We start from the raw sequence: 19,824 nt of genomic DNA, 5'->3' as shown, positions 1-19,824 counted from the left end.
TAAAGACAGTCACTCCTCTGTGGCTGCGGGGCATAGACGACTGACTCCAGGGATATGGTCACAGGCTCATCATAGGGAACCACGGAGCATAGCAGTTTCCACACAGAATTATACACCAGCCATCTCGGGAGTTGACTGCAGATTTTAAGGTTATGGTTTCTGAGGACGGTTTGAACTCTTAATACCAGATAATTACTAAGAGAGGAGTTACCTGTTCTTTACCAACTCTAAGAGGAAGAGAAAGCTGCGTAGCCCCTGGAACCTGAGGACAAGGGCTCCTCTTTCCTCCCTTAGAAACAGTTCAGCAAGGAAAGGCCAGCACTGTGAAAGCCGGACTTCACTTCAGACTTTCGTCTCAACGGTGAGCTAATAACAACAGCAGCAGCTTGTCTCGTTTTTGAAAACCCTTTATTCACAAACTGACTACTAAGTAGAACACACACTGGGTGGGTAACAATGCAACTTGCCTCTTCCGCCTTCCCTCTCCAACTTAGATGTTGCAATAGTATATTCTAATACCGTCTTAGCCTTTTGTGCCTTTAGGAAATGTACTGCCTGGAATTCTCTAAGTTCTGTAGAGAAAAAAAAATGAGACAAACGGAGTGACATCTAGAAACATCGACTACACTGTTTTACTACATTTTTATGAAACAGAGCAAACGCTCTAAGTTTCTTACTTTAATTCTCCATATTTCTACAATAAAATATGCAACACATTCCAAAAGATTACTGACAATCAGCAATAAGCTATGATGTCACATTCATGGGACTTTCAGAGTTAAACAGATCAGTGGAGTAAATAAAACAAAACTCAAACGTGAAATACTCAAACTGTGTAATACTGAAACCGCCATAACCTTGAAACACTCAGAAAGTTGAAATAACATTAAATACTATTTGACAAATCTGAAACACCACAGTATCAATGAAAACAATATAAATGAAATTTTCTTCAGTACAACTTCAGTAAAGCTTTTTACAAGAAATATATAATATGTATATATATTAATAATAAACACCTAAGAGACACACTGAACCATTATGTGACTAGACTATCTAATAAATACAACTCTACACTGATTTGTTGCTGAGGACTAGTTGGCTTTTCTTTCAGGGAAATCTTAAGAAATTCTGACCTACAGACTGAGTCATCCAGACTCTTTGCTCCTTTGATTTTATTAGCAAAACCCTTTGTTTGCTTTATGTTTAACTCCTCTGTCAGCTTTAAAGGATCTGAGTTAATTTTGTGAAAACAAATCACTAGTAAGTTAATGCCTTGGAGCTGCAGTCTAGGCATGCTCCATGAGTTTATGTTTAGGAAGCCAGCACACTGAACTCTGGCCCCTTCCTTCCACAGAGCACCCCCTTTCCTAGTGTGAAGTCGGCCTTAGTAGTGGCATGTGGTGTTCCTCAGCATAACCTGCCAGAACGTGATGATCTCCTTGGAAGAAAAGCCATGGGCTGCAATCACACGTCTGAGCTGACATACATCCAAGTGGATCCTGTACAGAAAGAACAGGTTTGTGTCTTCTGGAATATGAATGTCCACTTTTAACAAATGCAAGCAGATCCCGACATACACGTCTTCAAACTTGATGGGTTTCACATGACTCATCATCTCATAGATCCTCGGCACTAGGTCACCGGACATGATGTAGCCCAGCCCACTGCAGTAGGGAGGGAACACCTTGAAAGGGTACTCCTGGTATGAGATGTGGTTCTTGTGGAAAAACCCTCTATAGGAATAGTTATCAATCAGAGGGTAGCCCGTGAATAACTTCTCTGAGTGGTTTAAGTTTAGAAGATATTTGACCAAATTGCCCGTGTTGATGAACACGTCAGTGTCTGTTTTCATGACATACTTGGCATTGGGACAAAACTCAATGACCCACCTGAAAGCCATAATGGTTTTTAAGGTCAAGTTATTATACGTGTCCAAAAAGTCTTGCCGTATGATGTCGCCATAGAGAAGGTGCTCATCTTCTAAGGACAGCGCAAGCACCTTGTCTTCCCTCTCAGCCTGCTGGCCTAAGAGGAAGAAGGTGAGAACCTCATACCCCCACCAGGACTTTTTTTCACCCCAGGTAACTCTAATTGCTTGTCTGGCTTTGACATCCGAGGGGCGCGAGGTCACCAAGATGACCAGGAATGGGTTCTGATGAGAGCAGTTCGAATGTTCCCGGAGCGTGAAGCGAAAGTCTTGTCTGTAGATTGGTTCATACTCATAGAAGTACATCCAGTTCACACGCTCAATGACATTGTAGTGGGGAAGGCTGAGGTACCACATCACCAGGAAACTCAGCAGGGACAGCAGCAGGAGGCTCCACTTGAGGGATCTCAGTGACATCCTATTGAGAAGGGCAGTCAAGACAGCTGGGGCCATCCACAGCAGCTGAGAAGCACACAAGGCACAGGTTCTACAAGGCGAAGCAAAGGCTGGGTGAGTGTCCACCACCCCAACACACAGCAGGTCATGTCATCCAGCCAAGCAGAGAGGACAGAGAAAGAAAGCTCCCCTTCAAAAACAGAGAGCCCGACCTACGCCTGCCTGGCTGCATTCAACACACCAATGAACCACCACCCAGAGACGCACATCAAGACCAAGGCTAAGACAGACCTCTCATTCAACACAGGTAATTGTAACCCCAGTTACTAGAAGGATGAGGCAAGAAGATCACAAGTTCAAGGCCAGCCTAGGTGACTTGGAAAGACCTGGTCTTAGAATTAAAAGTAAAAAGAAAGATGGCAGCTAAAAACATTCCACAAACAAGTAAGAACTACAAAATATTTATCTTTCTGTTCTTGGATCATTTTACTCTGTGTACATTGCCTCAAATGCCAGGATTCTAGCATTTGATAGCTGAGTAAAATTCTATCTTGTACATTCCCACACTGTCTTGATCCCCTAGTCCGTAACTGGACTCACCAAGCGATTCCATACCTTGGCTACTATGCAGCAGTAAGTAAGCAGGGCTCCCTTGACTTTTGAATGTATTCTAAGCAGGACTTCTAGACTGTGTCCAATTCGAGCAACACCACTGCTACCAGTTTATCCTACAAAAAAAAAGTCAGAAAACTGTGTGGGTCCTTTACAATACAGAAGAAAACAATTTAAAGTCTACCATTAGGAAACTGTGAAGTGAAATGACGGCTCCACCATTCAACAGGGTATCTTCGCTCGTTACATGCAATTTTGTTTCCCATAACTCCTTCACGTCACTGACTGAGATATGGAGCAGTATACATGATGCATTTGGAAGGACAGAATGACAAACATCCGGAACTCTGCGTGCACAGATGCAGAACAAAGCATCTGCAAGAAGGTGTCCCACAGTCAAGGGTCTAGTCTTTGGGGCTGCTGGGAGATTTCGCCCGTCCTTTCTGTGTCACTGGGTTACACGTGCATTGCTTTGGATTTCCTGTGTTGCTACTGTAAATAAAATCAAAGCCAAAAGGCTGGATTTTGTGTCTGCATGGCGTCAAGTTCCACTAAGTGGCGCTGACCTGTGCTAGAGCCTGAGTTCCCGTAAAATACATCACAAGTTAAAAACTCTACACACCTTGTTCAGTAGGAATAAGGATAAGCATAGCATTTTGCTAGAAATGTCTGTAAGAACATGAACATTCTTACAAGGTGGCACGATGATTTACAGCACTGCTGCTATTGTAGAGGACACAGGTTTAGTTCCCACCACCACCCCATGGCTCACAACCTTTTGTAACTCCAGTTTCAGAGGATCTTATGTCCTCTTCCGGGCTCTGTGGGGAATGCATGTATGTGGTACTCTTTCATACTTACAAACAAAAACTTATGCACATAAGACAAAAATATTAAATAAAATATGTAAAATATAAATAAAAGATTTTAAAGAAATTTAAAAAGAATAGATATAAACCTTCAGCATAACAAGAAGAAGAGATAAGGAACGTATACCTTTTAAGTTGAATGACAGAAAAACCAAACAAGCAAAGTAAGCCACCTACTAGGGGGAAGATGAAAAACACAGGGGGAAACCAGAGAAAACGTATGGCAAATGGAAAACCCAAAAGACAGCTGCTGGAAATGCAAACATACACCAGTATGAAGCAATAGCTCACCTTAACCGCAAGGGCTTTCCCGGCTTGGCCTAAAGTTCTGCCAAATGCTACTTACAAGGCTCACACCTAAAACAAAACATAAAGGGTTTCAAATTTGAGAAACCGGAAAGTATGCCAATCAACAAACTAGGACTATAGTCCATAGCTAACCATCTGCATCACATATTCTAAATGAGTAGCATTTAAAAGAAACAAAGGAAAATTTGTTGTTAACAAAGTATCTATTTGAAATATCTATTTATAGCCACTGTGTTGTGTGTGCATGCATATGTGATGTGATTGCAGGTATGTAAGTGTGTGACGATCAGAGATCAACAAAAGCACCCTAAAAACCTAATTTAACAGACATAAAGCTACATCGAACACATGCAAAAAAAAGAAAAGAAAAGAAAAGAAAAGAAAAAGGTGTGAATGTGGGGAGCCAGACAGACCCAAGACTCCCTCAGAGGCCCTGACGAAAGGTCAAAGGGGACTTCAGTTTTGTCTTTGCCCAGGAGCAGGCTTGGCAAAGCTGGTCTCGGGCTGGAGGCTGTGCCTCAAAGGAGGCCAGGTGTGGCTTCTAGAGACCCAGCTCTCTCCCCTGGGCTGTGGTCATCAGTCCTCGGGCAACTGTCTGAGGTATTCCATGTTCTCTCTGCTGACACTGTCTATTTGACTCTCTGCTGACCTTGCCATTTTTCTCCTGCAGATAGTATATATAATATAAAAAGCTGTGCTTAATAAACCCGCTTGGGCCACCTCCTTTAATCCCAGCACTCGGGAGCAGAGGCAGGTGGATCTCTGAGTTTGAGGCCAGCCTGGTCTACAGAGCAAGTTCCAGGACAGCCTGGGATACAGAGAGAAACCCTGTCTCAAAAAAATAAAAAGCAAACATTTGTTTGGTGTAAGTCATCAGCTTCTGCAAGACCTCCTGGTCCCAGCTATTGCCTCTGTCGTTTTTATCTCTAGCTTTCTCCAGCTCTCATCCCTGCTCCTCCCTCAACACCTCACTGTTCAGGGTTCTTACTCCTGCTGGTCTGGGACATTACAGTATAGGAAGCAAAGTCTGAAACATCTGTTTATAAATCCAATCACACACCGTCCACCCTCCCAGGTGCTGGGCTGACAAGTGGGCGTTGCCACTCTAGGCTTCAAGAATTTTCCGGAATCTCTCTAAGTGCTATGATCTGAAAGTGTGTCCCCACCAAAACCCATGTTGGAGCTTGGTCCCTAGCTCAATGAAGCTTAAAAGGTAATAAGAGGAGGGGGCTGGATCCCCACAAAGGGATCAGTGTAGTTGCTCATGAAATGAATTGGTCATCCCAAGTTAGCTGTTACAGGGTGGGTTTCTTAGCTCCCCTCAGCCCCTGGTGCCCCAGACACACCCATCCCCCCCCCACTTTATGGGAAACAGCATACAGACCTCACACCCCATTCCCTCCCACTTTATGGGAAACAGCATACAGACCTCTCGAGATGCCAACTCACACCGGCACAATGCTTTCTGGCTTCTAGACCCATGAGCTAAACCTATCTGTTTCCCAAACATAACCTAGCCACAGGCAACAGCCAACAACACTGAGAGATCCAACAACGGAAAGTAAGGATGAGTATTGCAGATCAGACCGCCTTTATTAATCTTGTTTTATTTGTACATACATGGTTGGAAACTTGGTGGAGAAGTGGGTCTTGGTGATAGAGCTCAAGCCATCAGGGTTAGCCACAGATGGTTACCCACAGAGCTACCTCACTGTAATCTTTATTTTTTTAATTTTTTTATGATTTCATACATAAGTACTGTATATCATTTCCAAGCCTTCCTCTCCCTCCACTCCTCCCTTGTCCTCCTCATTCACTCCCAAATTGGCCTCTTTTTATTATTTATGTGTATACACACACACACATGTACATGTATGTGTGAATTTATCCTGCTAAGTCCATTTTAGTGTTGCTTCTATGTACATGTATTTAGGTAGACTATCAGGTAGCTTGTCCTTGGAGAACTCTGATTCTCTTAGCAGAAGTTAATTGCCTATAGCTCTTCACATGGGGTGGAGCCTTGTGAGATTTCCCGTATCTGTGTTGGCATGTCAGCTGGTGTTGGCATTAGGTAGGTCATGTTTAGGAGATTGCTGGTATTTCATGGGTACAGATTCCCTGTCATGTATAGAAGACACTGTCTTGCTGTCCTCTGCCTCTTACAATCTTTCCTCTTCTTCTTTTGCAATGATCTGATCCTTAGGTATAAAGGTTGCATTGTAGATATATCAATAATTATGATCTGATTTTAAAAAATTAGCACCCTTTCCCCAATAAAAACGAGAGTACAGTCATCCTTCTGCATCCACAAATTCAAACAAGTACATAAAGAAAAGAAAATGCTGAGTGTAGGAGCAAGGGCCTGAAAGTGAGCATTTGCAAGGCAGCAACAGGAGGATTGTGGGTTTAAAACAATCCTCAGCTTCACAGTCAATTTCAGGCCAGCCTGGACTATGGGGTGAAACCCAGTCTAAACCATTCTCCCCTTGTGTCTTAGTCAGGGTTTCTATTGCTGTGACGGGACACCATGACCACAGAAAGGTTTCTAATGAAAAGCATTTAACTGGTGGCTTACAGTTCAGAGGTTCAGTCCATTATCCTCATGGCGGGACCAGCGGCGTGCAGGCAGACACGGGGCTAGAGAGGTAGCTGAGAGCTCTACATCTTACGCAGGCAACAGCAAGTGAACTGGGACACTGGGCAGTATCTTGAGCATATATGAGACCTCAGAGCTTGCTTTACAGTGACACACTCCTCCAACAAGGTCACACTTTCTCCAACAAAGCCACACCTCTAATAGTGCTCCTCCTTTTGGAGGCCATTTTCTTTCAAACCACCACACCTTGAAAACAAACAAAACAAAAACCTACTGCCGCACCAGCTGCACAGCCTGTGTCTGAGAATGTGCGGAGGGTGTCGGGATTGATGACACAGAGACCCGTTGGTGGCTTCCAGAAGGCTCCTCAAAAAGGCTCTCCTTTATTCCTATCCTGGCTGGTTATAAATACCCTGACACCAGAGGTGGCGGTGGGTGGGTCAGAAAGAGGCGGTTAGTCTTTGGAAAAGGTCGAGATTAGGGCGTTTCCGTGGGCGAGCCCTTATCAGGAAATTACTGCCCTGGCACTGTAATGTTTTTCGTAAACACTGTCTTTTTTTTTTTTTTTTTTTTGGTTTTTACGAGACAGGGTTTCTCTGTATTGTTTTGGAGGCTGTAGGTCCAGCCCAGCCTCGAACTCACAGCGATCCGCCTGTCTCTGCCTCCCAAGTGCTGGGATTAAAGGCGTGCGCCACCACCGCCGGGCTTCGTAAACACTGTCTTATATCTGCCTGCTCCCAGGCTGATGGGGAAGTGGGCCTCTGGCCAAGGTCTGTTGTTCCCACAATTCCCCCTTTTTTATTTTCTAATGAGGCACTCCTGTCTTAGGTCAAGTAGGGTCACCCTCCCTTACCCGTCTTTGAGAGACCTGGCATCCCCTGTCTTAGGCGGGAGGTCTCTTCCCCACAGGTTGTCCGTCAGCAGAGAGCCTCATCCTTAAATCATCTGTAACCAGACTTCATGGCTACCAGGTTTGCCATGGGCTAAGCTGAGCAATACTTAGTGATGGATCTGTTACCTATGGAACAAGGCCTGTTTAAACTCGGCATAAAGCCAGAATGCCTACCGCCACTGCCACCATTCCCAGGACCCCCATTGACATAGCGCCTCTCCATCACCGTACCCATGCCCAGATCTGGGCTGTAACATTCTACCAGCCTTTCTGTTACAAGGGCTGTGACAGAAAGGCTGGTAGAATGTTACAGCCCAGCATGTGATTTACAGTTACAATTTGATGGTCAAAACAGTGATAAAGTTTACAATCATTCCAAGATCTGCTCAGAAAAGCATTTAGAAAGTGCACTTGCACAGATACATTAGGTACACTCATTGATGTTACACATGTAGCATTATAAAAACTATGAACAAGAGGCTTGTTGCACTATCCACAGAGCATCAATTTGTTCCTGTGATGCAGTTTGTTGATTTAATGTCAGCAGCCCCAGCTGAATATGTGACTTGAGCCAAAGTCTCCTTTTTGTCGCATTAGGACAAGTTGCATTTCTCCAGAAAAATACACTGGCATAGGTGCGATTCCAGAACAGGATACCCCAAGGGCTGATATTTTAAAGTGGCTGAATCCTGTTCAAATACTGAAAAGGGAATTTTGCCACTCATCACAGTCCATACCAGTGTCCAATTGTTTCAAATGGGTCCTTTTTTCCCCAAAGGGAAAAACTGGCAAAATGAATTCTGTTGCTTCAAGGTGTGTCAGGGGCAGACTATTAATCTTGCAGTTCTCTGTTGGCTTCAGGATGAAAACTCACGGGTCTGGGAGGTTGATGCAGCAGGCCTGTTGAGAAACTCGAAATCACCAACTGTTTTCTTTCTTTCTCGGGCTGTAGATTTGATGACATCAAGAGTCAGGAAAACTGATTTAGGAGATCTCACTCAAACTGGCTTAGGTAGGCTCCCACAGTCTCAGGTCCCGTTTTTCTCTGCTCCATGCATCTCACCAAATGTTCTGATGGCACTGAACTTTATTCTTTTCCTGCAGAAAAACACAAACACGCCCTTGACCCCAAATTAGGATCTTCTCCACTGTCTAGTGCATGGATGTCTCCATTTGACCTGGGCAATAGTTGCTCAAGTTCCGTCATGCCAGAATCTGTCTGAAGCAGATTGCTCACTGGCATTCACATTTTAAAAACTTGATGAGTCATGTGGGGACTGGGGACATTACTCCCCCTTTTTAATTATTTTTTTGTTCATTTGTTTAAACTGTTTGCAAACATCTGTTGGTGCTGGACTATAACAGTAGAAGGATTTGTCTACCCTCCTTAGTTAATTATCTAGGTGAATTGGAATCACTATCTAGATTATTAGTAGATGCCCTTTAAAAAGGACATATCCATTAAGTATTTCCCAAAAACTTCTGAAAATCACTCAAAGATTGTAAACTATGCTGTGTCCCAAACAACTTTTGAAAATTATTTGAAGTCTGTGAGCAGTCTTTCCCAATCTAACCTGTAGAGCTCTCACTAGCTGACAAGGACTCATTGGCATCTACACAGACACCTTTGGGGGCGGGGCCTGACCAAGTGGCAGTCGCCTGAAAAAATCAACTGCCTCTGAAGACTTAAATCTTTTAACTTTTTTGTTAAGACATTAACCAACTGGCTGGATGTTCCTTTTGGCTATATCTAAAGCAATTTAGGTAGCTTTTTTTAAAAAACTATTTTAGAAGGGATTCAAGTGTCCTTTTAATGATATAAGCAGTTCACACTCACACATTCACAATCACATTTCATACATTTCATATATACCGGTGTGGCCACACCATACATTCAGAACATACATACATCTTTCGGTCATCCTTTTTCCCTAGGTCATGATTGGTCTGTTGAAATGAAACTTCCTTAATTGAAATCTATGTAAAAGAACAACTCCATCCAATCCTTGAACTAAAAAGGTTAAAAAGTTCTGTATGCCCCTCATCATTCCTCCATTTGAGCTACAGTCAGGGGCTACAGCCTTACCTACTCCTTGTAATTTTGTAGATGCAAGGTGGAAAGGCCAGGCTTTTGGCCAAAAGATTTTAGAGATGACTCACAAAATTGACCTTAAATGCAAACAAACTTTTTCCATTCCATATACCTTTGTCTTTTCCTTTTTTTTTTACTTAACACTAGTACCTTGTTTACTGTTACCAATTTTTTTGATTCACCCATTTTTTTTTCCGAGATAGGGTTTCTCTGTATAGTTTTGGAGGCTGTCCTGGAACTCGCTCTGTAGACCAGGCTGGCCTTGAACTCAAGAGATCCACCTGCTTCTGCCTCCCGAGTGCTGGGGTTAAAGGTGTGCTGGGATTAAAGGCGTGCACCACCATGGCCCAGAGATTTACCCATTTTCAGTCCATCCTCCAACTGAGGATGTTCCCTCAGGCAAAAGCCTTAAGATTTACTCAATCCACCTTCCAACTGAGGGCGATCTCTCAGGTTCCCCTTTCTTTCCCGACCTTGGTGTCAGGAGGAGGCCTGGAGATTTAATCCAATCCATCCTCCAACAGAGGGCGACCATTTAGGTTCCCCTTTCTTTCCTGACCTTTGTCTCAAGCTTGGAGATTTAATCCAGGAGAAATTAAATATTTTTAATAAAACAGAGATTCCCCTTTAGGAGGGGGAAACTCAGAATGTTTAGTTTCTGACTTTTTAATCTCTCATTGGCAGCAGCCGCTCCCAATGTATTATTGGTGTTATAAAAATCAATGAACAGGGAGCTGGAATGACTAACTGGCATAAACATGGGCGGGGGGGGGGGGTCCTCACCGGTGCGCACACTTCCCTTACCTGAGTGTTTGGCAATGGTTGGACCATTTTTATCATGGTGAGCATTCCTAGTATCGGGAGTAGTATTGGGGTCGACATGCCTGATGCACTGTTTGGGGACCCAAATGGGCTTCTCACTTCCTGGAGGGAAAACGTAAACAGCCCCTTGGACCCTAGCTAGTAGGGGAGTAGGTAGCTGCCATTTTCCTGTAATCAAGTCCTTCCATCGGACCCATCCCAAAGACTGGGAGGGTTTGTTCCAATGTCTCTCCATAGCAGACAAATTATTACTGTCTATGGTCAAAAAATTTAAAATATAAAGTATGGTGGATAACTGAATATTGGGGGAGGTAACATACTCCCCCTTTTTTATTTTCTTAAAATACTGTTTGAGAGTGGCATGGATGTGCTCCACATGGCCTGTCCTGTGGGGTTGTGAGGAATACCAAAAAGAATGGACAATGTGATGTTCCCTGCAAAAGGCAGCAAAGCGATTGCTGGCATAGGCAGGACCATTGTCTGTTTTTTAGGGCATCAGGAACACCCATGTAGGCAATGAGAAATAACATCTTTAATATTCTCTCCTGAGTGGAGAGAGGCAAAAATCAGTTTAGAATACATATCCATCGAGACATGCATGTATTTTAATTTCCCTGCCTGAGGCAGGTGAGTTACATCCATTTGCCAGAGATGGTTGGCCCTAGGGCCCCGAGGATTTACCCCCTCATTGGGAGAATAATGATAAGGGGCACAATCAGGGCACTGAGAGGTAAGCTGTGTAGCTATGGATAAGGGGCACCCAGTGTAAAATTTAATGGAGCAGGCATTTAGATGATACCGCTCATGGAGCTGGTGGGCCAGCTGCTCCTGTGTAAATAAGACCCTCGGGCGGGTCAAGGAGTCAGCAATATGATTGCCCTGGGCAAGGGGTCCTGGAAGGTTAGTATGTGCATGAACAAATCCCACATAAGCAGGGTAGATGCATTGCCAAATAAGATGACGGAGCTGAACCAATAAGGAACAAACCTGAGAGGTTGGAAGAACATATGGAGAGGTTTCTAAAGGTCTGACAATGTTGGCAACATAGACACTATCAGCATATAAAGAGTTCCCCCTCAAACAGGCATCAAGCAGGCAAACAACTCAGGGGCTTGTGCTGACATCTGCCTTATGGGTATCCTCTTCTGCACCTGAGAAGAAACCACCACCGTGAAACCCTTGGAGGAGCCGTCTGTAAAGACTGAGCGAACTCCAAATAGAGGGTTCTCTTTTAAAATCTTGGGAAAAATCACAGGGTGTTGTTTAAAAAAAGACATCAAGGGGCTGTTGGGATAATGGGTATCAAACTTGGCACCTGCAGATGTAATAAACAGGGTCCACCCATCATAGAAGATCTGTAGATGTTCCACCTCCTCCTTACCATAAGGAAGGATAATTTTATCAGGACTCTTTCCAAAGGTTTAGATGCTAAACTTGTGTGCCTTCCACAACAATTGTAAAATGAGATCATAGTAAGGGGTCACTACCTTCTTAGGGGAGGCTGAAAAATGTATCCAATAAATAGGACCAGTCTGCCAAAACACGGCAGTGGGTGAAAAGCTAGATGAAAGTACAACCAGAATAAGGGGCTGCCCATAATCTATGGGCCAAAGGTGGGCTTGTTCTATACTTTTTAACAATTTAGGGCATCCCTGGCCTCTGGGGTAATCTGTCTAGGGGAAGTTGGAGCAGGATCCCCAGGAAGAATATCATAAAGGGCTTTAAGAGCCCCTGTTTCAATAGAAAGAGAAGGGCGAAACCATTGCACCTCTCCCAAAAACCTCTGCCAATCATGAAACGTTTTTAAATTTGAACAATCAATTTGGAGTCTTTGGGGCCGGAGGCCAGTTTGTTGAATTTGATGACCCAAATAAGTATAAGGGGGTCTCTTTTGGATCTTTTCTGGAGCCAAAATAAATCCGCAGGCCTCCAGGAGCTCCTGTAGTTCTGCAAAGGCATTGTCTTTTTTTGGCTGTGGCCAAAAGAATATCATCTGTGTAGTGGATAATGTAAAGATCAGGGAACTTACGTCTGAGGGGATCCAAACAGGCTGGCTAGTTTCATGTCACCTTGACCCTGAGCTGGAGTCATCTGAGAGGAAATACCCTCAATTGACAAACTGCCTGCCTAAGACCAGTGTAGGCAGGCTTGTAGGACATTTTCTTTCATGTTGGAGGACCAAGGCCACTGTGGATGTTACCACCCCTGTCGTGGTGGTCCAGGATGCTGCAAGAAAGCAGGCTGAGCAAGCCATGGAGAGCAAGCCACTACACAGCACTCCTCCATGGCTTCTGTAACAAGCAAAAGTCTCCTCCCCAAGTCACTTTTTTGTCATGGTGTTTCATCATAGTGATACTAAGATACACATGCCAATTGGCAATCCTAAAATACCCAATAGAGGCTACATTATTTACCTACAACATTAATTCCTATGTTAGTAACTCCAGAAGTGTAACTTGAAAAACACATTTAAAAAGTCTGTTTAGGACTGGTGGTATGCCTCAGTGGTAGAAAGCTTGCCTGGTGTGTGTAATTGCTGGCTCAACTTCCAGTAAAACACACACACACACACACACACACACACACACACACACACACACACTTGGAAACTCAAAATCCTTACAAATATAACCCGTATACTTAGAGTCTCAATCACATTGCAAATTATTACATTTTGTAAATTTTATTTAATTAGAAACAATCTTATTTTATGTGTCAATCCCAGTTCCTTCTCCTTCCCATCCTCCCATGCCCCCCACCAACACCCCCATCCCATCCCCCATTCACTCTCAGGGAGGGTGAGGCCTTCCATGAGGGATCATCAAAATCTGTCAAGTCATTTGGGGCAGGGTGTAGGTCCTCCCCTGTGTACCTAGTCTGAGAGAGTATCCCTCCATGGGAAATGGGCTCCCAAAGTCCATTCCTGCACTAGGGATACATCCTGGTTCCACTGCCAGAGGCCCCATAGACTGCACAGTGCTCCTAGCTGACACCCAGATTCAGGGGGCCTGGCTTGGTCCTATGTTGGTTTTCCAGCTGTTGGGGTCCACGGGTTCCCATTTGCTCAGGTCAGCTGTTTTTGTGGGTTTTCCCAGCATGGTCTTGACCCCTTTGTTTATCACTTCTCCCTCTGAAACTGGATTCCAGGAGTTTGACTCAGTGCTTAGCTGTGGATCTCTGCTTCTGCTTCCACCAGCCACTGGATGAAGGCTCTAGGATGGTATTTAAGGTAGTCATCAAGCGCATTACAGGGGAAGGGTATTTAAGGTAGCCTCTCCACTATTGCTTAGATTCCTAGTTGGGATCATCCTTTTGGATCTCTGTACAATTCCCTAGTGTCAGATTTCTCTTTAAACCTATAGTGGCTCCCTCTACTGATGTGTGTCTTGCTCTCCTCTTTTCCTCTCACAACTCAATCTTCCTGATCCCTCATGCTCTCCTCCCCGTTCCCCTTTTCCCCTTCTCTTTCTCCTACCTCCCTCCCTGCTCCCGTAAACTGTTTTTTAACAATAACTAAACATCAACAATGTAATACTTTTGAACAACTTAGTGGTCCACCAACTCTTAATTTGAAAATTATTTGCTGGTGCGGGGACAGCAAGTTTTGTTTTGTTGCCTTAAAGAATGATGCATAATTTAAGAGAAACAAATAACTGTAGTTGACAAAGAAATGGTCTAATTTACAGAAAAACTAAAGTTGGAAATGAATTTGAAATGGCAGAATTATACAACTATCATTTTGCAACATCTCACAAAATTGATTCATGTGCTATTATTAAGCAGCATTTGCTCATCAAATGAGAGGCTGGTTGAGGGAGTGGACATATAGAATACCACAAAACCTTCTTTTTGTGAGAGTACTGAAATAATATAATGCTTAGGTTGGGCCATGAGGGTGAAGATGTCACCACCCTAACTTGACCATCTGTGGTAACTTTGTAAGTGACAGGAAAGCACCTGTCTCCTAGAGACAAGGAATGTTCAGTGTTATTCCTGATGCATCCTAGCCAAAACTACCTAACTACAGTACTCTAATCGAACGTTACAAGGACTCAGGAGATAGAACAAGCTAAGGAGTACCGCCTGGAAATGATCACACCAATGGTCAGTCCATGAAACAATCAGCGTGGTCTCCTCAGCCACCAAAGAACGGGTGGCTCTAGGTGGTCAGAGATAAGGACACAGAACTCGGAGGTGTGTGGTTCCTAGAGAAATCTGAAGACAATCTAGCCAAGAGGTTATCCCGGAAATGTCCTTCGACAGACAATGCAGTAGCAGCCATGTGATGGGGTATGACCCAGCTGTAAAGTGGAGCACTGCTACAGACATTAGCTGTAAGAGATCTTGACATGCATGAAATCCAAAAATGTCAACTAAAAGAAAGTAAGGACCACAGACTGTATGACTGCATTTGCATGAACGATCCAGGAAGGGGAAAATCTATAGCAGTAGGGTAAGTAACTAGTATACTTTGGGTTTCTACTGTTGCAACAAAACACCATGACCAAAAAGCAAGTTGAAGAGGAAATGGCTTATTCAGGTTACACTTCCACAGCACTGTTCATCACTGAAGGAAGTCAGGACAGGAGCCCGCACAGACCAGGATCCTGGAGGCAGGAGCTCATGCAGAGGCCATGGAGAGGTGCAACAAGCTAGCTTGCTGCCTCTGGCTTGCTCAGCTTGTTTTCTTATAAAACCCAAGACCACCAGCCCAGGGGTGGAAACACTGACAATGGGCTGGGTTGTCCCCTATCAATCACTAATTAAGGAAATGCCCTACAGCCTGATCTCATGGAGGAATTGTCTCTATTTCATTCCCTCCTTTCAGAGGACTCCAGCTTGTGTCAAGTTGACACAGACAAGCCAGCACAGTAGCAGTGGGTAAGAGGTCAGGGACTAACAGGAAAGGGGCCTGATGGGAGGGAGAAATGATGATAGTGTTTCAGAATTTGGTAGTGGAGATGGTTACACACAGTTAAACTTAGCAATATCATGCATTGTATACTCAAAATAACTTATGACTGTATAAATTACCAATAAGGCTGTTAAAATCTCAAGTTTCCTGTTTTTAAAAGTCATACATTGATGTACCAAGATACCTGTGTTTATTTTTAAGTAGTTCAGTAACAACACAAAGAGTTACATTCTCTTCTGCATACTTTTCTGAGTACAAAATGATAAGACCTCTATGGAGCACTATGGAATGTATCTTTTTGTCGAAGGTTTCAAATTTATTTCACACACACTTGTGTGTGTCTGAAATGATGTGTTTTTACAGCATAATCCACTACAACACTGCTAGAAAAAATAACCATAAAGCCAAACTTATCACCAATGAGGGTGCATGACATATAAATCCACACGTGGAATATTACACAGCTATTATAAAGGGAAGGAAAATAGCAAATATACCCTATACTGGTATGAAAACACTTCTAGACAATGTGAAGTAAAGGAGTTAGGGGTGTAATAAGCAATGCTAACATTTTTGCATTTATTTCTCCTGCATGTGTGTGTTTGTGTGCACCAACAGAGTGTACTCACACATACGTGGAATTCAGAGGAGAACCTGTGGGGGTTGCTCTCTCCTTTACCTTGTGGGACTGGTTTGTCAGGCTTGGTGGTGAGGGCTCATATCTGCTGAACCATCTCACTGACCCTGTCATACTAACTTTTGTAGTAGACATAAAGAGAAAATTTAAAATACATTTATATGTGTGTGGTGGTTTTAATGAAAATGTCCCCACAGGGCCACTGTTTAATTAGGGCTGCTTTACGATTATGGGTAGGGTGTTATTTACTGGAGTGTGGACATCTTAGTCAGCAACTAACCCACTGAAGAAAAGAATACCTGTAACTTCCCTCCTTTCCTGCAGTAATACTGACTGCCGAAAGCTCTTCCTGGAAGAGTGGGGCTTCATCCGACCCTCCCCATCCGTGGTGGAAGAGTGTTCAGGGGTGTGATGTGCAGGCGTCTACAGCACGTGTTCATGATTACAGGCGCTGTGCCCGTATGCCTGGCCTGCAGCTCTTTCAAGCTTCCTGCCCTCTGCCAGGATGCACGCCCGTGTCTCAATCACCATCCTCACCCAGGAAATCGGCATCTGAGTTCCTGAGCCCAGTTCCTGTCTGCTCACTCCCAGCTACAGCTGCCTCTCTCTAGTCCACAGATGTGGAAGTCTTAGAAACGCCCGGCACAAAAACATCTGGAAGCCATTCAAACAAACCGAAACTGCTTTTGTTCAGTGGAGGGCTTCTCTGAGATTTCAGCACACATTCTCTAAGGATATAATATTCAGTGTTCATCAAAGTATTTAAACAAAGAATCTATTTTGGTTTTCAGTGTCTCTAGCAGGGAGGAAACTAGAGAAATCTGGTCCTGGGAGACCTTCATAGGCATCCCATTGAAATGGTTTCTATTAATTATTTTAAGTAATAGTTTGAAGTAAATGCAAATTAGTTCAATTACTTTGATGTGATTCAATAAAGCTGAGCATTTATTTTCCGTGTGACACAGCAAGTCAAACAGCACCAAGGAATGTGCAAGTGGGGTCCAAATCCTCATGATTGAGGGAGCCTCTCCCAAAGCAAACTAGAAGGCTCACAACAGCAGTCTCTTTAGGCCAGCTCCAACAAGGGAACCACGCAAACACCCTCTTGCAGTTGAAGAGATAAACACCAACAGCATTGTTACTCACAAGGAACCAACTGCTACCCAGTGTGCGGACCCACAAACAAAAAGAGTGGACACTGTGGCTCCCACCCACACAAGGCAGAAGAGCAGGCAAACTGGAGTGCTGGAGCGCAGACTGCTGTCCCCAGGGGAGAAACATACATGACAGGGCAGAGGGGACGCTCTGGTACCCTGGTCTTGCTCCGATTTTTCATCTACGTGGAGCTACAAGAGTGTCCGGTCTGCTATTTCATCTTAGAACTGTGGCCTTTTTTGTAAGTCACCATTGGGAACCTAGCAGATCAATCTGCCTAGGCGTCACTGTTACAGTGTAGGCAGATGTCTACACTGAGCAGCTAACTCAGGGCCCAGCTGTGGTGACAGAACACCAACGTGTTCCAAGGCAGCAGCTCATGTCATGAGAGCCTCATGAACGGACACACTGCTCCCAGCCCCAGAGTGAGGAAATGTGTTGTGGTGTCTCCCATCCAGTTCCATAATCACCTTGTCCCAAAGAAGCATACAAGACTTACATTATTAATTACACTGCTGTTGGCCATAAGCTAGGGCTTCTTGTTGACTAGCTCTGTCTTAATAATAACCCATTTCTATTAATCTAAGTATTCCCACGTGGTCTTGTCTTCCAGAGAAAGGTCCAGGGACCTGTTACTCCTCTGGCATCCTACATGTGAACTGCCTACACCTCCCAGAATCCTCCTCATCTCCTAGACCCACCTATCTTGCTGCCCTATTGGTCACAGAGTTTTATTCATCAACCGATAAGAGAAACATATGTAGAAGTGTTGGGGGGAAGTCCTATGTATATGTCAATAAAGCACTGCTGGCCAATAGGAATCTAGATAGGTGGGACTAGGAGTCCAGGAGGACTCTGGGAAGGAGAAACACAAGAGAGTCCAGATGTAACGCCATGGGGTAGGAAGCCCGGAAACTTCTCCGGTAAGAGACATACTTAGATTAACAATTATGGGGTAATTACTTAAGTCAGAGCTAGTCAGTAAGAAACAAGCAAGACCAACAGCTTCATAATTAATATAGCCTCCTGTGTGTTTATTTGGGACTGATGCGGCTCTAGAACCAGGCTGGCGGGAAGGCTTCTCTCAAGGAAAAGGTTTCCCTTTACATAGAAGAACATTCCCCATCATCTCCTCTTTTCTGTCTAAACAAAAAGAAGGGTTTAACTTTAACATAGTAAAATTATATATAACAAAACAGTTACTAAGCAAGAACTACAATTGCAATATTTAGTCTATAAACATTTGGCAAATTTAAAGAAAATATTCTATCATCTATTCTATCTTTGTGAATCTAAAGCCTTATATGTAACTTATCTTTTATCATAACCAATGAAACCATAACTATCTGTCTTTACTATGTATCTTTATCTTTTTCTGGCCAAGAATCTTAATCTGACCCCCTGAAGCAGTGTCCTAGGTGATCCAGCACCTAAATCATCTGGGATGATGCAGCCTTGCAGACTACTACAGCAAAGATTTGGCTAGGTTTCTGTTTTCTCATGACCCCCATGACAGAGTTTGGGGAAACAGCAGGAAGAAGTTTGGAAAGAACAACACCCAAAATCCCAAAAATTGCTTATAAATGTTTGTTTTCATTTAAATGTGGTTGGCTATAAATTGTTAAGGATCACAACCAATCTCTAAAGGAAAAAAAGGGCAATATGATATAGAAATGAGTACTTTGTATTGGAATGGACTTTCATTTATTGATACAAATTTAAGGTCAATTTTGTTATATGTATATTTCTCCTCTTGTTTAGGTATTGTGTTTGTATAGCTCATTTAAAAACATGTAATTAAGTATAGATTATAGATAGTTACTTACGGTAGTCAAAACTTACAGTTAGGTTAGTTAGGTTTTCTAGATATATAGAGATATATTTCAATTGGATAGGCATTCTCCAAACCTTTCAAAGACCAACAGAATATGGCATTTAAATTTTTAATATTAGTACTCCGTTGGCATGGAACACAATTGCTCCTGACGGCACTGAGCTATTCCTGAGAAAATGTTGGGCACCCATGTCACTCCTTCTGGAGTCCATTCTCTCCTCGGCTAATGGCCTCTTGGGCAAAGAACTGCCCCCACCCCGACTGCTGACTTTGGACATGCCGTCCTACTGTGCTTACAGGAGATAAACTCAGAAGACTGATGAACCCTGCCAAGTCAGGGTAAGACAGTCTTTCAACCTCCCTGCTTCTGTCAGTCAGATACTCCAGGCCCTAGCTGAAGCTGGTTGCCCCTATGCTGCTGTGAGACTTTGGATGACTGTCTTCTCCGTTTCTGTCTTCGCTGGCACCTGTCAGAAGTTGCTGGCCAGCACTTTCCTGCCAACCCTAGTATTGCTATCCTCCTTCTCAGGTCTCTGATGAGGTTGAGGATTAGACTGTCACAGCTTCCTAGCAATCTCTGCTGTGCCTTCACCCTGCGACTGGACATGTAGTTCCTGACAGCTGCTCTCTGTCGCATCCCTGGCAGTAGGTCTTAAGTGTGTGTGTTTTTACCTTTCCTCTCCTAGAGCAGACCTGATATTTGCTATCACTGTATTTTGTATCAAGCCTAAACTTTCTTCTTTCGACTAAAAGGGGAATTGTAGT

The 19,824-nt window shown here is 43.7% G+C and overlaps 1 protein-coding gene across 3 annotated transcripts in view; it reads right to left on the bottom strand.

Moving 5' to 3' along the window:
• Positions 1-391: 391 nt before the first annotated feature.
• B3galnt1 (beta-1,3-N-acetylgalactosaminyltransferase 1 (globoside blood group)) overlaps positions 392-19,824 on the bottom strand; it is a 42,361-nt gene continuing 22,928 nt past the window's right edge. For 2 of the 3 annotated variants that reach the window (XM_013124972.3, XM_013124973.3), the window contains exons 2-4: positions 4,099-4,164; positions 2,942-3,054; positions 392-2,417 (exon numbers count right to left, since the gene is read on the bottom strand). In XM_013124972.3, the coding sequence (XP_012980426.1) occupies positions 1,388-2,383 (996 nt within the window). In that variant the 5' untranslated portion in view covers positions 2,384-2,417; positions 2,942-3,054; positions 4,099-4,164 and the 3' untranslated portion in view covers positions 392-1,387. The remainder of the gene's footprint in view (positions 2,418-2,941; positions 3,055-4,098; positions 4,165-19,824) is intronic. The other variant, XM_040752650.1, reaches the window with a different exon arrangement.

This window comes from Mesocricetus auratus, unplaced genomic scaffold, assembly GCF_017639785.1.
Source record: "Mesocricetus auratus isolate SY011 unplaced genomic scaffold, BCM_Maur_2.0 Super-Scaffold_100009, whole genome shotgun sequence".
NCBI classification, from domain to species: domain Eukaryota; kingdom Metazoa; phylum Chordata; class Mammalia; order Rodentia; family Cricetidae; genus Mesocricetus; species Mesocricetus auratus.
Note: the sequence above shows the minus strand (reverse complement) of the source record. Positions and strands in the feature narration are given on the sequence as shown.